General features: G+C 28.6%; 1 protein-coding gene and 1 long non-coding RNA gene across 6 annotated transcripts in view; one reads left to right on the forward strand and one right to left on the reverse strand.

The window, feature by feature from the left end:
- Nucleotides 1-8,187: 8,187 nt before the first annotated feature.
- On the reverse strand, nucleotides 8,188-14,169 carry LOC147810154 (uncharacterized). 2 transcript variants are annotated; one of them, XR_015432919.1, is made up of 4 exons: nucleotides 14,010-14,169; nucleotides 9,893-10,068; nucleotides 9,637-9,732; nucleotides 8,188-8,339 (listed from the first exon to the last, which is right to left on the reverse strand). It is a non-coding gene; the product is annotated as an uncharacterized LOC147810154 (long non-coding RNA). The 2 variants fall into 2 exon arrangements; XR_015432918.1 differs by lacking the exon at nucleotides 14,010-14,169 and adding an exon at nucleotides 12,981-13,113.
- A 3,070-nt stretch (nucleotides 14,170-17,239) lies between these two features.
- Nucleotides 17,240-17,780, forward strand: part of LOC107437039 (fibroblast growth factor receptor 1-A) — a 61,214-nt gene continuing 60,673 nt past the window's right edge. Inside the window, exon 1 of one of the 4 annotated variants that reach the window (XM_016048906.5) lies at nucleotides 17,240-17,586. In XM_016048906.5, the coding sequence (XP_015904392.3) occupies nucleotides 17,572-17,586 (15 nt within the window). In that variant the 5' untranslated portion in view covers nucleotides 17,240-17,571. The remainder of the gene's footprint in view (nucleotides 17,587-17,780) is intronic. The other 3 variants (XM_043042780.3, XM_087160503.1, XM_087160504.1) reach the window with 3 other exon arrangements.

Raw genomic sequence — 17,780 nt, forward strand, 5'->3', positions numbered from 1 at the left:
AAAGTGAGAATTTGTTTCAGTTATTTTGTTATTTATTATTGAAAAAAGGTGACATGGTTGCTGGATTTTGAATAACTCGCTTTTTTGGAAGTCTTGATTTGGCCTCTTTCCATTTATTTATTACTGTTTGTTCGTGTTGCAAGCTGTGCAGCATCTTACGATAGTATTAACACTTTTAGTATTGTAAACACAAGTATTGTTAGCATTGTAAACATAAGTAATCAAATACATTGTTTGCAAGAATCTCAAAACACAATGATGCCAAATGGCTTTAAAATGGCTGAAACAGTAACCCGGAAATTTAGGTAGTCCCGAGCTTGCAGCGTTCCCTAGTGTAGAAAACACCATCCATAACACGCGTTCCTCCAATGTAACTTTCAACGAAATAAATAACAATTGAATTCGGAACATCCAGCAAGCATCCCCAAATGAGGGCTAACACTCTACTAAGTGTGACTAACCTTACTCTTTATTTACATCGAGATATTCATTTTCTTAAAGTTCTTTTAGGGTTACGATCTTTTGGAATTTAAAAATTTCAGAAAGCTCATATGAAGGGTAAAATTTCACGAAAATTTGAAGAAAAATCTCAACAATAAAACCTCCTAGAATATTAGGCCTGTTCACACATCGCCTCGTAATCATAACATAAGCGGGAATATGCACAAGAAAATTTTTAAATTTCTTCCAATTTTAGGAAGCTTGTTAGTGTTTACATTTAATCAACTTTCCTTTCGGTTACTTTAATCTATTAATTTATACTGTTTGGAGGGACCGGTTTCATCGCTAAGACCCACCTAGTCTATGCGATATGGATGGTTGACTGTGTAAAGCTAAGCACATACCAGAAAGCGTGTAACCTTACAACAACCTTGGAATGGAATTGTTTTATTATTGTCACGAAAATGTTTGTACTAAAAACATTTTATCAATAAGGCAAAAATATTGCATTTTCAAATCTTTCATCCTAAAAGGACAAAAAAATATTTTTTAAAGCTTTTCTGAAAAATATTGTCTCTATCAGGTTAAAAAAAGCGAGTGGTTAATCTTCGTTATCATAGTTTTCGTGATAAGGTAAACAGAAATACTAGGCTAAAAGCGTTTTCCAAGGAAACGAAATAATGCAAATACAAACGTTTTTTGCCAAAATATTAATAAACAATAAAAAATTTCATGCAAAAAACCTGATTCAAGAGAAAACAAATAAACGAACAAAATACCTATTTTCTTATTGTTTTCTATGGTCCTACTATGCAAAACTACTATACAAAAACATTTTTTTAAGGTTTTCACGCAATCACCGATTGGATTCAAAAAGTTAGGAATATATATTTCGTATCGATGAGCTTTATTTTATACTGGATACAGCTTAAAATGAGTGTTTATGAAAATGAGAGCAGATGAGAAAATGTTTTTAGGAAAATGGACATAGCATTTGATCTCTTATGAAAATAGTTCTTTATCTAAGGAATAAACTTATAAATACGAATAAATTCGTAATGTGATATCGTCTTTTTCCTAAATCACCTAGTACATTTTTTAATTTATTTTTTAAAACTTTGTATATCAACTATTGCTTTTCAAGGTTGAGTGGGGGAAGGAGGGGAGGGCCCATAAACGGCTGTGCCTAGGGCCTACGAAAGGTTTAATCCGGCTCTGCGGGTACTATTTCCGACTGATTTTTACTCCTAAGCAGGAAAAAACGAAGCACCCAATATTATTATACTTTTTTGCATTTTCAATATAATGCCCTCTTTCAATGTAACTTTCAACGAACACACTGTCTCAAATGTCAGACTCTTAATAACCCTATACTCTGGTGATTAATTTAAGAGGATGATCGCCAAGAGAATTCTATCGCCAAGAGTTTGATTGACGAAATTTCGAGAGAAAATGGCGAAAAAGTTAGTGATGATACGAAATCTGAAAGAAATTTTCTTGAATACTTCCTTGAATATCTACTAGATCAAGAATATCTACGATATATTTGAAGATAAGTTATTAAAGTTTTGAAAATGTTAAAAATAAATTTTTTTTATCAAAATTTTAAATGTTAAAAAAATATATATTTTTTTATCAAAACCTTAATGTATCCAAAAAATATCTTTCTTGCTGGTGGTTATTATACCTATAATATCATTTGTTTATGTATTGACGAAATAGTTGATTTAATTATGGGGTATCTGTTTTGTATTATTCACTAATGGTTATTATACAGATAATATTTTTATATAACAAAATACCTAATATAATTATGGCATGTCTGATTTGTACTAATACACTTGTCATATACTAATTGTTATGATAATCATAATATTTATTTGTTGTTGTGTGTTAAAAAAATATGTTTGGAGCTTCTACATTCATTAAACGATTTCTTTTAAAAAAATATTTTGTTATCACTAAGTTTCCTACATTTATCATATCATACATATTAAGTTAGAGATAAATAATCAGTTGAATTTATTTATTTTGACAAAAGAAGATATTTCATGTTAATTTTCTTTGATATACAAAAAACTGAACATTTTTGCACTCATTAAAACTTCTCACACCGCATAAATTTCCGAATAAGAAAGACGAAAATATACAGACCCTCTTTAAGTATTACATATGTTCTATTTATTTTGTGTTTTCATCAATCAAATCGTCAAATAAAAAAAATTTCATATTAAACGATATTTTAACTTGTAAATCTCTAAGTTCTTACAGCAAAGTAAGACAGACTGATAAAAACTGACTGTTTTCCCCAAAATAATCAAGCAAAATAGATGGAAAGGAGAATTTTTCTCGAATTGCGAAGCTATAAGAAGTAAAATATAAAACGAATAATGAAACGCGCCGTCACACAATCGTGGGAGAGATGACATCACGTTCGGAATGACGTTTTAGCTGACGTACACTAGCAATAGTATTAAATTGCATTGTCAATGAAAATTTCATGACAAGGTAGATTTTAGCTGAGCATACGAAACGCTGCAAACGGAAACCTTATAATTATGTAGATTTAGGATGATTTTCATCTTAGAACTAGCGCTATTCAAGGTTTTTATTTTCACTTGAAAACCCTAAGACAACCTCGTTTTAAGGTTGTTAGGTAGAAGGTTGTTTTCCAAGGTTTTGGATTGGGTAATGTGCGTAGAATAGAGCAGATTGTCGCAGACATCGTTTTAAGGTTAGAAGGTTTACATGTAAACCGTGTAAAAACCCTTTTCAGGTTTACATGAAAAGGTTTTTGTTGGGTGAAAAAAACTTTATATTGCTATCTGGGTTTGATTTAATATTTTCCATCAAATTATTATCTGCATTAAAATAACGTTTATTAATTCAGATTCCTAAAGTACAGGCATTTATTTTCAATTTTTTATAAATTAATGCTGTTGTAAAGATTTAAACAGAAAACATTAGAAATGCGAAAACAACAAAACAAATATTAAATAAGCACAGAACCAATGTTGCTGTTGTAGTTCATTTACGTCGTACTTGAGCTGCACAATAGGCTATTGGCGACGGTCTGGGAAACATCCCTGACCCAGATAGCAATATAAGGTTTTTTTCACCCAACAAAAACCTTTTCATGTAAACCTAAAAAGGGTTTTTATACGGTTTACATGTAAACCCTCTAACCTTAAAACGAGGTCTGCGACAATCTGCTCTATTCTACGCACATTACCCTAATCCAAAACCTTGGAAAAAAACCTTCTACATAACAACCATAAAACGAGGTTGTCTTAAGGTTTTCAAGCGGGAAAAAAACATTGAATAAAGCTAGTTCTAAGATGAAAATCATCTTAAATCTACGTAATTATAAGGTTTTCGTTTGCAGCGTTTCGTATGCTCAGCTAAAATCTACCTTGTCATGAGATTTTCATTGACAATGCAAATTAATACTATTGCTAGTGTACAATCCGCAAAAAAAAAAAGATATCACCCTGAATAACTTTTGTTCTAATGATCGGATTTTCACGATCTAAGTGTCAATCTTAATGGTTCCCGGGGGTGACCTCAAATATGCTAATTAATTAGTGCTAACTATTAATTAAGTTACGAAATCAGACACAAAAACGTACTTTCTCTGAATAAACATGTATTTTTTTTTACATATTTGAATTCCTGACCTTCAAAATAGGGGGGGTAGACAAAATTTCGAAAAAAATGGGTTGTAAATTAGGTGGCAATAAGGATTTATATATCTGGCGATGGTTTAAAAATATGCCAAATTACCTCGCCATAGAAGGGGAAATAATTTATAAGAACCATAAAGAAACTGAATGAATGACAAGATGGGAAAAGATAGTGCTTCTCGTTGCTAAGCAACCAAAAGAATTTTTCGCGTTGCTTTCTGGGCTTTTTTTTTTTTTTTTTTTTTTTTTTTAAATCTCCTTTAAAAAGGAAATTTAAATAAATCAATAAATTATTTTTGATTCTCCAAGATTACAGAATCTTTGAATTTTTATCTGACATTATTTATTTTTTTAAAGCTGTTTTAATGTAATTTGTATGACAGTTTTGAATTAAAACCAAATTTTCATAAGTTATCATAAATTTATGAAGAGTTGTAGGGTTAAATGCTTTTGCCCCTCACTTCGAGTTTCTTAGGAAAGGAAAAAAAAAAGCGATCAAGCAAAGGTGGACCTGAAAAAAGATAGCTATTCTGATGCATAATCGCAAAATTTTATAGAAATCACGGTATTTATTTTCGATAAAATTGTAAAACTTAATAAGTGTTATATGGCATTTTAAAAGCATTTTGATATATATATATATATATATATATATATATATATATATATATATATATATATATATATATATATATATATATATATATATATATATATATATATATATATATATATATATATATATATATATATATATATATATATATATATATATATATATATATATATATATATATATATATATATATATATATATATATCATAATAAATAAAAACAAAAAAAAAACACGAAGAAAATTACGAAAAATAATAAGTTTTATTTATTGCGCATAAGCTGCAAGTAAATAGAACTCATAAAATAAGTAAATAAGTTCAAAATGTAGAAAAAACTTGGGAAAAATTACAGAACAATAAAAAAGGGGGGAAGAAAAATAATAATAAAAAATAAAACTGCAAGAAACCGGGAAAAAAAATTCCGAAAAAAGGAAAAAAATTTCTGAAAATATCCGGAAAATAAAAGATACAATCTTTTCATCAGCTTACACGATTATATCAGCAAAAAAATAGCACTTTCTATTATTGTATCAATATAGCCAAAGTAAAATATATCAATGCAATAGTTTGAGAAGCACTCAAAAAAATTTTACAAAAAAATTACAAATGTAATGGAACACAATAAGTAAAAATATCAAGCGAAATCAGAAAATTAAGTATAAAGAAGAAACAGAATAAAACATGAAACGAAATCTATAACTTTCAACTTTTTAAGACAAAAGGGTAACTTAAAAGGGTTAGCGCACAAGATTAACTTTGAATGTTGAATTAAAATTGCATGCCCATAGTTTTTTGTTCTTTTAAAAAACAAAACAATCTGTTAAATTTTTCCCCTGTGCGCACATACGCATTTACTTTTCATTACTCGAATAAATAAGAAGCAATAAAAAAAATAAAATTAATAATTTATCTTCATTTTTCGTAAACAATAGTATTTTTAGTAAATAGTCAGCTGTTCTGCTTCGAATGATATTGTGTGTGATCAGTAGAATATTTTTAATTTCTTAACAAGATTTAATTCTCAGATAGCTGGCAATAATTCTAAGTTTTCTTTCAATAAGAACTTAGCAATAATTTAAAAAGTAATTTTATTTTAAAGAAAAACATAAATTAAAGTACTTAAATGATTGATTAGTATATTATTGGAAAAAAATATACATAATAGAATTTAAAAAAAATTGCATTAAAATTCAATAAAAAAGTTAGAAAAATAATTCTGCGAAACACGCACAGACAGGTAATTTACAAATTTATTTTAAGATTAAGGCGATATATAAGATGTAAAGAAGTTTTAAAAAACTCTACTCTAAACTCAGCTGCACGACAGCCCATGGAGGGCCAAGGCCTACTGTGCCCACCTCAGTTTTCTGGACCTAGGGCTCTGGGGTGCAGGAGCAGATGTTCCGGTCAGGTGGTCAGCCGAACGCGGAACCCCCAGTGTTTAGTTCCCAATCATGCTTGGTATTTATTTATCGACCCACTGAAGGGATGAAAGGCTGAGTCAGCCTTGCCCGGCCCGAGGAACGACATCGCGAAGCGCTACCGCTCAGCCACCGGGCGAAGTTTTAAGATGATTAAAAATGTTGACTACGCATTCGTATTAATAATTATAAAATATATATTCAAGAAATTGATAAATATATTATTCCAAATCTATGCATACGTATGTATATTATTGAAATTGTATCAGTTATTGAAAAAGAAAATCAAAAATTAAAAAATAATCACATTAAGTAAGCACAATCTGGTGCATAATCATATTCTATCAGATGCGCGTCTTTATAAAACTAGACATTCGTTGAATAAAGTGCTTTTTATTCAAAATGTTTTATTCATAATTTCTTTACTGAATTACAAATAAATTATTAAACGACTAAAAAGAAACATCGTATTTTATAGTTTGAAAGAAATAAAAATAAAAAGATTAGCAAACGATTATTAGCGAAAAAAATATGAATGAAACTTTACACTACGCGCGCGAAGTCAAGTTCCTCGCAAGTTTATCACATTTTAATATTAATCGCCCCATTTAATCATTTTTTTATTGCCGCCAAATTATTTTTTTAAAAATAATTAATTTTAATTTTTTTCAGATTCTAATAAATAAAAACAGTTGAAACTTTAGATTTTTCTATTGAAAAATATGTAGATTATTATGGTATAAAAAAATTCATACCTTATAATTCAATATTTTTTCATCCTCACTTTAATTAAATAATAAAAAATAATAAATAAATATTAAAAATTACTTTTTTCATGAAATTATCTTTGGGTAAATGAGTTTTATGAGTGGGTGCAATTTTTTTTTGAATTGCTTCATTAGTTTTGAAAATATGACTGAAAACGCAAAAAGCGAAATTAACATTAAGGGGTACGAACTTTGGATCGCTCTCCTGACCAAACTATAGGGACCACATTTCCCAGATTGCGGCTACCCCCTATATTTTGAAGGTCAGAAATCCAAATATGTAAAAAAAAATACATGTTTATTCAGAGAAAGTACGTTTTTGTGTCTGATTTCGTAACTTAATTAATAGTTAGCACTAATTAATTAGCATATTTGAGGTCACCCCTGGGAACCATTAAGATTGACACTTAGATCGTGAAAATCCGATCATTAGAACAAAAGTTATTCAGGGTGATATCTTTTTTTTTTGCTGACTGTACGTCAGCTAAAACGTCATTCTGAACGTGATGTCATCTCTCCCACGATTGTATGACAGCGCGTTTTATTATTTGTTTTATATTTTTCTTCTTATAGCTTCTCAGTCCGAGGTAAATTCTCCTTTCCATCAATTTTGCTTGATTATTTTGGGGGAAATAGTCATTTTTAATCAGTCTAACTTACTTTGCTGTAAGAACTGAGCGAAAAAATTCCAAATATTTCTTCTTTGAGCTAAAAAAGAATGTTTGTATATTTCCCTACGTATAAGAAATTTCCTTGTTCATGAAGTTTATAAATATTGTTTTTATATTTAAATTTTAAACTCACTTCTTTAATACTGATTTTTATTTTAAAGTTCCTGTTAAAATTGATAATCACCAGGAAGTCATTAAAAATGATAAAAATTAAGATTTAAATGCTAAAATAGTTCAAATTTTTGTTCAACAAAATAAGAATGTTAAAAATATTCGAATTTTTTTTTTTTGTAACGCTTATATTTTAAATCAATAAATTGGACACACAGAAAAATTACCTTAATTTTTAAGTATATAACAGGATAAAACAAAATTTAAACATTTAATTCATAGTGCTAACAACTGGCATTAATATTATTTTCTTTGATATTATGGAAAAGCATTTTTTTTTTGTCTAGATAAATGGGACACTTCTTAAAATATTATCTATAGAAAATAAAAGCCAGTTTTTATATTTTGTAGCTCAAATAGGTTAAAAATTTCTCAAAAACAATTGGATTTCAAATGTAGAAAATACAATAGCAATAAATAGATTTTTAAACAAATATTTATTCCATAAATAATTGTTGTATCAAATAAAAAATTACACATCAATATAAAAATAAAAAATATGTCGAAGCAAAAATAAAAAATGAAGTTGTCAAACATTCAGCAACTGAGGTTATTCCAGCTCTCGTTTCCCTGAAAAATAAAATGGGAAAATTTACATCAGTGGAATTGAAACTACACTGTAAAAACAAACAGAAACCCTGTATTAATCATATTATAGAAGATCTCTGATTAGTAGAAAATTTCTTCGTGCTACTGGAAAAAAAAATAGTAAATGAATTTTTTTGAAACAAAAACTGTTAAAAAAATCTTTGTAAATAAGATTTTTTCTTCCTGCATATCAGATCATACACAGTTCGGTAAAAGTCTGTACAGTTGATATCTAAAATTTTTATTTTGATTGTGGATCAAGAGATGGTGTTTACCATAGAAATTAGAATTGTGGTTGTCATTGTCATCTCATGAGAAGCGAGAGAACTTCATGTCCATTATGTGTGTTGATCATTGTAAAGGGTTGTGGAAAACAGGTTTCGTTGTTCTCTGGCTTGAGCTGAACTTGTTGAATATAATGTTTGTTGTTATTTCGATATCAAAGTTTTTAGTCGTCGAAGAGTAAAGACTTTGAACAAACCAAATAAATATGCATAATAATTCAGATCAAAACATTTTACAGTAAATTTTTTTTTTTTGTAATTTGAAAAAAAAAGGTAATTTTTTTTTATAGAAATATCTATAGGAAAACTACAAAAATCTTTTTTAACAGATTTTTTTAGTGAAATACGAGGAAAAAAAACAATTGCACCAGAATCTGTCTATGAAGTTATACTGTGACTCCGTTAATAATTTAAACATGAAACTAATCAATAAAAATAAATAAAAGTATTCGCGCATCCTGTCCATATACAATAAAATAATAAGTCTACTCCTGAGTTTGTTTGCGTGCCTACTTGTAAGCATTTCAGAGCTACAGAATTTAGTTTGATTGTAAATTTCCACATGAATTCGCTAAATTCATAGAGTAATTTTTAAAATTTTGATCGGATTTCATTTTACAGTAAATTTAAGATTTTCAAATATTTTTATAAGATTATCATTTAACTGTTATTGGAATTTTTATATTAATTTAAATGTAATATCACACATAATTAATAAATAATAGCAGGTATTTTTATTACCATTAATGAATTATTAACAATGAAAAAAAATTTCTTAAAAGTATATATTTTTAAACGTCACTACAAAAAGATTTTACACAAATAAAACTCTTCATTTTTTTTTCATAATTTATAATTGCCAATAATTTAAAATATCAACTACAAGTTTCTTTTTATATATAAAGAAAAATATATATTAATGAACTAAAATTATATATTAATGTACTATTAAATTTATCTGCTCAATAATATTTTAAAAACAAAATAAAACATACCTTCTCCTTTTTCTAAATTTGGCTTGTGAAAGCCAGTCACTTAAGGCTTCTTTAAAATAGTTTTCTTTAAATGTATCAAAGACTGGATGCAAACATCTAAAAAAAGTGAATAAATGAATAAATGCGAATGAAATTTTATAATTCTTCTGTGTATATATATATATATATATATATATATATATATATATATATATATATATATATATATATATATATATATATATATATATATATATATATATATATTATTAGTTACCTCTAATCATCTTGTAAATGTCAGTCTTTTCAAAAGAGTTTTTCAATTGTCCACTTTTACTTTTTCCAGTTAAACTGTAGCAGATGGCCACCTCATCTGTTATTAACCTTCTAAGAAGATTTGCCACAAAGGCCATACAGTCTTTACCATGGCATCTTTCTAAACATGAAATCTTTCTAAAAAATATAAAACATTTTTAATTCTTTCATTTTCTGATGGAAATCCAATTTTTTTTTTTCTTGTTCAATGAAAAAGTTGTGTATTGAGTAGAAATTTCCGTACGAAATTACAAAAATGTGAAACGCTCAGTCGGATTAAGAAAATTTTTAAAGTACTTAATTGATATAGAAAAACAAGCAATTTTTCAAACAAAATTACTTAAGTGAATAGCGTTGGGTAGAGGACTCAAGAATTGCCCTTCAATTTACAAAAAAGAAAATCTTTGACACTTTTTTAATTTTAGAAAAAAATTCAACATTGTACCAGATAATTAGCGTAGAAATATAACGTTAAATCTCGTTTTATTTTAAAATTTTGTTTTTTCTTCAAAAATACAGGAAACAATTGACAATTTTTCAGAATCAGATGGTCAAATAAAATTTTAATGTATTTAAATGAATATGAAAACAGGGCATTAAATTGCAGATTACAGACAAATTCAATACTATCTAATACTTAGATACAGTTGGGGTTATCCGTGGTATTTTACTAATGATCGCAGAAACTGCTCCTGACTGAGTATTTTATTACACGGTAATGATTAGTGGTTTATAATAACAGAGTATTATTATGAACTACTTAAAACAGGATTAAAAAGGGTAGTTCCCTAAAATAATAAATCTGTTGTTCTAAACCAGGGGTTTCCAACTTAGATGAGGCCGGGGGCCACAATTAAAAACACAAATGGCGGGCCGCAACTTTATCAAAATTTTATACAGGACTCTTTTATGTTTGAAGGAACATTAAATATTTCTGTCAGATTTTTACCAAGCTGTACAAAACAAAACTATTGAATTACAAATTAAAATAAGAAGTAGATTTTTGAAAATATCAAACTGCATATTAAATGATTCGGGCTACAATAACTTTAATGTGCAGCTATGTATTAAACAATTGATGTACAACAGATATCAAGTTGTTAAGACATAAAACTTATACAGTAGCACACAAAATGTTCAATGAGAAAATTGAGGTTTGTCTACTGCAATCACCTGATAATAGATATTTGCATTTTAAATTTAAAATTTATAAATGTGTGCGTAAATATTTTCGCCGAAATTGAGTGGTTTCAAAAAGTTAAAACGGAGAATTTCTTCGAGAAAATTTCTGATACATACATGCTAAATTATATTCACAAAATACAAAAAAAAAAATAAATAAATAAAAAAATAAATAAATAAAAAAGAGCAACATTCACGATTATTTTTGTATTTGAATAAATATTTTCTTGAATGCAAAACCTGAGAAATAAATATTTTTGCACCGCTGGTATGTAAAATTTCATTGAAACGAAGAAATTAGGTTTTTGTTAACGAGAAAAGTATTCTAAACCCATACAGATTTTGTACGAAAATTTCCCACAAAAAAAAATAACAACTAATATATTTTAGTTCGCGGGCCACGAAAAAAGGCTTCGCGGGCCGGATGCGGCCCCCGGGCCGCCAGTTGGAAACCGCTGTTCTAAACCGTGACCCAAACTTGGTTCAAGGGCCTTATCTTAAATATGCTAATTTATTATTGTAGACTACATTTTAAATTATAAAACCAGACAACAATAAAAAAGTGTTTCGTTGAAAAAACATGCCTCCTTTTAGTAGGATTTCAATTCCTGCCTTTAAATTGGTTGTCGTCACAATATTAAAAATATGGTTCCAATAGTTTAGGTAGGAGAGGGATCGAAAGTTTGGGTCAACCTTTAATGTCAATTTAATTCTTTGCTTATTTCACGTTCAAATAAATCTAAACTTTTTTCGCAAAATTATAAAATTCATTTAACCAAAACTAATTCTGGCAAAAAAAATTAATAATTAATTTTTTATTTTAATTAATATCGGTCGAAAAGTTTCTGAGTTGTTAGTTACACAATCTAAATACCCATTTAATAAACGTAATTAATTTAAGCGACGGTGTGCATGCATCCCGATAAGACGTTTAGTCTGAATTCGCGCACTAGCTAGTCGGGAAGGGGTTAACATTTCGATTTATGATGACTTCCTATCAGCCAATAATGTGGCAATAAATTGTGCTAATAGTGGACAGAAAGCGATTAAAATATGTTTTGACATATAGCACAGAGTTCCAATTCTAAATTGAACATTCCTGCTACTAGGAAAAAAAGTCACATTTTCGATAGAAGATTATTCCTATAAGCAATAAATTCTACTTATAGTGGTTAGAAAACAAATAAAACACATATTATTCTGTCTAGAAATTAATGAGCTTAAGCTAATTGGAAAGTTACCGAAATTTAAATTGCAATCTTCTAGCCTTAAATAAACTCGAAAGTGCGCGAAGAAAGCATTATAAATGCTACGTTTGGCAAAACTCAGATTCAAACACACACAGTAATACACAGTTTGGATTTTAAAATCCTGATAAGTAGTCTGAAGCGTCATAAAAATTTTAATATGAATAAATCTCCAATTTGGGAAATATAATTTTTATTAGTTGAGCTATATTTTCATATTAATGCAAGTTTAATTAACGCTAGTATTAATTTCATTTTTTAATAGTTATTTAAATTGTACTTTTTGCTTTTTTTTTTGCAATGTCTCTGGAACTATTTACATGAATCTTCAGGCAACGCGTACATCCAAAAAAAATTATTGTCAAATAATAATAAGAGTAATAAATTAAAATATTGATAGTTAAATTTAAATTATAGTTTCAGTGTTTACTTAAAATTTATTGAAATTAAGAAGAGAGCATAATAATCTATGTCCCTTAGGTTGTGTCGTCCCAAGCATAAATTTAAGTTTTAGATTTCTAAGTTAAATGGTAATATTAATTGATAATCTTAAAAAAAATAACAATACGTAAATTAAATACTTAATAATGAAAATGAAATACAATCAAACGGTGTACCTACTTTTTTTGTTGAAAAGAAAATCGAATATCTTTAACTTGAAACAATATAACAGAATGTCAATAAAACTTAAACTCCAATTTCAATTTTAATTGCGAAAGCAAACTTCAAGAGTGATAATGATCACCAGCAGTAATATTAGTGCTTTGTTGCGCATGACGTAAGTATTATTGGATGGAGGGGAATCAGGTTTACAATAATTTTCTAATGTTAAATTTAGTGAGATTGTTTCTTTTTTCTTTTTATTATTATTTTTAATCGAATGAGAATTTTGAAGTTTGAACATAAAGTATTGCCTTAAAGTTTCAGTACAGCAGGGCTAATAGAAGTTTTTCTAGTTTTTTAAAGAACTTTTTTTCAAAGTTTATTTATTGCTTTTCTGTTTTCATTTTATGTATTTTAGATATATAGTTGTTAGCTAATACAAATAAGACGTTAAAAGGAAAAGTAGAGATTTAAAAGACCAGATTTTTTAAACGACTTGAGTAAAATTTAATTAAGCTGACTTTTAGCCTCCCCTCCTCCTTTAGAAAAACGTGTTTTTTCTTATATCACTTCCTTTTACATTTTAATACTAATTTTTTATTTTCAACAGTGTTTTGTTGAAAATGCATATAAAAAAAATTTTCACTCTGAAAAACTGATGCAAATTATCAGCAATGGTTAAACATTTACGTACCTGTTAACTCATAAACTTTTTAGAGAAAGCATTTTACTGTAGTTGCAAATTGTTTGATTGTCAGTTTGACAAATTTATTTCAAAATTATATGTAAAATCTCTACGTACAAATAACGTATCTACAAGACTTGATTGTAATTGAATAATACCAAAACTAAACATTCAAGCAATTATTTATTTACACCTCATATAAATGATATTAAATACAGTTCTTCATGCCTGAAACCTTTTAATTTTGAACCCAATCTAGGAGATAATGGAATACATTTGTCAAGTATTAAGACCATCTTGTGCTTTTATGAAAATTTGTTTCGATAAAATTTCCCCACATTTGCGTTCAGGAAATCTCTTACTGTTAGCCCGACGTCAAAGGGATCTCTCACACCAGGATGAGTTGGCCGCTTGCGTCATTTTTTGTCGCTGCTGGTAGACTGGGGCTGACCATCAGTTAGTTATATACAATTCAACTAGTCGCTGTCCAAAATTAGATGTCGATTACAATTGTAATTTATTCTAAATAATGATTGAACAAAAATAATTACTAGAAATTAAAAACGATTACAAGCATTAATTACATTAGAAAAATGCTAATACAATTTAATTAGCTATTTTGTTTTCGATAAAGAAAAGAAATTCTTGAATATAATTTTATAAATAAATAAATTTTATTCTTCAAAAATAAAATAATCAGCATTTATAACTTTTTAATTTCACGGTTAAATTGTAAATAAAGTACTAAAAATAAAAACACTATATGAATAAAAAATAAGATTTATAAATATACAGATACATCCACTAATGCACTTAATATATTTTTAACTCTACCAAATGAAATAGAGTTGAAAAATTCAACCTTATAACAATGATCGCAAAAACTGCAATTGATATTATTGAAATTTTATACAGTGTGCAAAAATTTAACGGACCATCCTGAATAACTTTTTATCTAATGATCAGATCTTCACGTTCTAGGACTATAACCTCAAAAATGCTTATTACTTAGTGCAGACGATATTTTAAGTTACGAAATCAGACAAAAATCGTACTTTCTCTAAATAATTTCTTTTTCTCTCCAACTGATTTAGATTTCTGACCCCCAAAATCTAGAGGTTAGCCGCAATCAAGGAAATATGGTCTAAATAGTTTGGTCAGGAGCGCTGTCCAACAGTTGATTCCCATAATGTTAATTTTACTTTTTGCGTATTTCACCATATTTCAAGAGCTTTTTAAGCGAATTGAAAAATATTTGCACACAATTATGAAATTCGTTTATCCATTATGTTATGGAAGAAGTATATTTTAGTAAATATTTTTATTATTATTTTATAAAGTAATAGTCGGAAAAATTTTAAATTATGAGGTATGTATTTTTTTACATCCTTTAGAAATAGGTAATTTTACATGGCAGAATATAAAATTTGAGCAAAATCGGTTAAATTGTTTCTGAGAAATCGAATTTTAAATATACGCAGGAACAATTCAACCGATTTAACTCAACTTTGTGTTTTGCCATGCAAAATTACCTACATTAAAATTTAATAAGAAGTTGTATGCCTTACAATTCAAAATTTTTCCAGCTATTATTTAATAACATAATAAAAAATAATAAATGCCTACGAAAAATAATTTTTTGCGTGTAATTATCTTTAGAATAACGAATTTTTAAATTCTGTTCAAAATTTTTCAACTTGTTTAAAAAGATCTGGATCTATCGCGAAAGACGCAAAAAGTAAAATTACAATTAAGGGATCCAAACTTTGGATCGCTCTCCTGATCAAACAATGTGGACCATATTCCCCAGACTGCGGCAATCCACTATATTTTGGGGGTTCAAAATCTAAATGCGTCTGAAAAAAGGTATGTTTATTCAGAGAAAGTAAAATTTTGCGCCTGATTTCGTAAGTTAAAATATCGTCTGCATTAATTAGCCTATGCCATCCCTTCGAACCATTAAAATTGAGTCACAAAACGTGAAGATCCGGTCATTAGATCAAAATTTATTCAGGGAGGTCTGTTTCTTATTTTGCACACTATATAGTGAGTTTTGTGCGCAAAAAGTTTTTAAATTCACTCCTAAGATATGATGAAATAAAGCTATGGGTCTAGGCTTTGAATCTACCCAGCTTTAGAGCAGGTACCAGCTTATCGTGGAAATAAAAACGGAAGGTGCGCGATGCTGATTTTATAGTCACCATCACGCCGTTAGTCACAAATCGTGGACCATCTAGTTCACAAGGGACTGTTGGGCGAATTTTTTGTATATTTTTTGTATCGAATATTTTAAATAAAATTCTCTTGGTGCGGATATTTTAGTGCTATACCATAATTAGGTCTGCAATGGGGTAAAATAAACGAGAATAGGCCACACATTTTAAAGGAACCGCAACGCATAGGACCCCTAAAGACAATTTTTAAAAAAAATTTAAATTTCTGAAGAAAAAAAATATTGAAGATCAAAATGAAATTTTTTTAAATTTTATTCATTTTTAATGTGATTATTCGAATGAAAAGTTTCGAAAAATTAACGTTAACTTTTATTTGTTGTGTTCACATTTTCTTAAAAAAGCAAAACTCGAAAACTGCTAAAGTATTTCTCGTTATAACAGGAAGACGGTAAAGCCCTTGACTTGATATGATTCAGACTCAACAGAAATGTTTTCCCAACTTTTTAAATCTAAACCGTGACTACAAGAAAACTTTAAAAAAAGGTTTTCGCTGCATACTTTCGCAGATCTTAGAAAACAATCCAAAAACATGGTCTTATACTCGTTTATTTGCTTTCCCTAAAATGAGGTTTTTTGCAAAATATTTTCTAATTATTTATTAATATTTTCGCTGGAAAGGTTAATATTTGCCTTATTTTCTTTCCTTGGAAAAAGGTTTCAGCTTTATATTTCTGCTGACCTTATCATGACAACGAACAAAAATGAAAATATTAAGGTTTGCCATTTGCTTATTTTTTAGCCTAAGTAACAATGTTTTTTAAAAAAGCTTTAAAAATCATTTAGTTTTCCTTTTAGGAAAAAAGGTTGGAAATTGCAATATTTTTGCTTTATTGAAAAAAGGTTTTTACTGCAAACCTTTTCGTGACAATGAAAATAAAGTTAAAACACAACGTTGTCGTAAGGTTACATGCTTTCTGGGTGAGGATGATCCGAAGACATGACATCACAATTTTGATCCTCTGCAGAGGGGATGGCACCCACGTTTCGGTAGCCCGACGACCTGCGCGTGAAGTCGAGCACTTTACGGTAGAACAGTTTAGCGAGGACCAATACCGCACACCCTCGGTCCCTACGCAGACTGATACAAGTGGTCACCCACCCGCTAACTGACTGCAGCCAGTGATACTTGACTTCTGTGATCTGCTGGGATCCGTGTCTTAACGATCAGTGCATTGCGGGACCAGAATCAATGTGTAAAAGCTTCATTAAATTTTTCCAAGAATTTAGAGAATTCTGGCATTGCCGAACTACATTCTCTCGTTTTTAAGGTTGCCTACCACTAAAAATAATGCTTCGTAACGGAAGTTGAGATTACCTAGCAGATTCGTTTTCTTTTATTTTCATGTTTTTCATGCAGAATTCAACTGCAGTGGCGGCCATATCTTGGCGTGAGAATAGTTTTGGTAATCCCCTATTTAAAATGTCGCAACATATTTGTGGGGTTAACATGATAGAATTGCGGCGGTTGCTAAGATACTTCTTATATATATTTAAAAAAAAGCGATAAATAAACGAGATCTGGATCTGCACAAAAACAACAGCAAAATGGCGCTCTCTTTGAAGGACGAGTTTCATAAAATAAACATTTTTGGACGTACGCTAAAGTACTGTCTGATTAATGAAGTTTCAGCAGGTTTTCTAGATTGTGTTAGACATCTATTACTTTTAGAAGTAGGGCTTGAGAAGTAAAATGAAATTTTATATGGTAAGATGTTTACTTATAGTATATCTGCTTATATAGTATTTCTTGGTATTAAAACGTTTTCGTTCCTTATTACTTCTCTTGATGGTCACTTGTTGTTAAAAAATGGTGAATACAATTTTTGTCCGACCGAAATAAACGAAGGTGTTTATTTATTAAAGATTTTTCTATAGATTTTTCTATGTACGTGATGTTTA

The sequence above is a fragment of the Parasteatoda tepidariorum genome, chromosome 4 (genome assembly GCF_982258835.1).
Source record: "Parasteatoda tepidariorum strain Cologne lab strain chromosome 4, Ptep-v5.0, whole genome shotgun sequence".
NCBI classification, from domain to species: domain Eukaryota; kingdom Metazoa; phylum Arthropoda; class Arachnida; order Araneae; family Theridiidae; genus Parasteatoda; species Parasteatoda tepidariorum.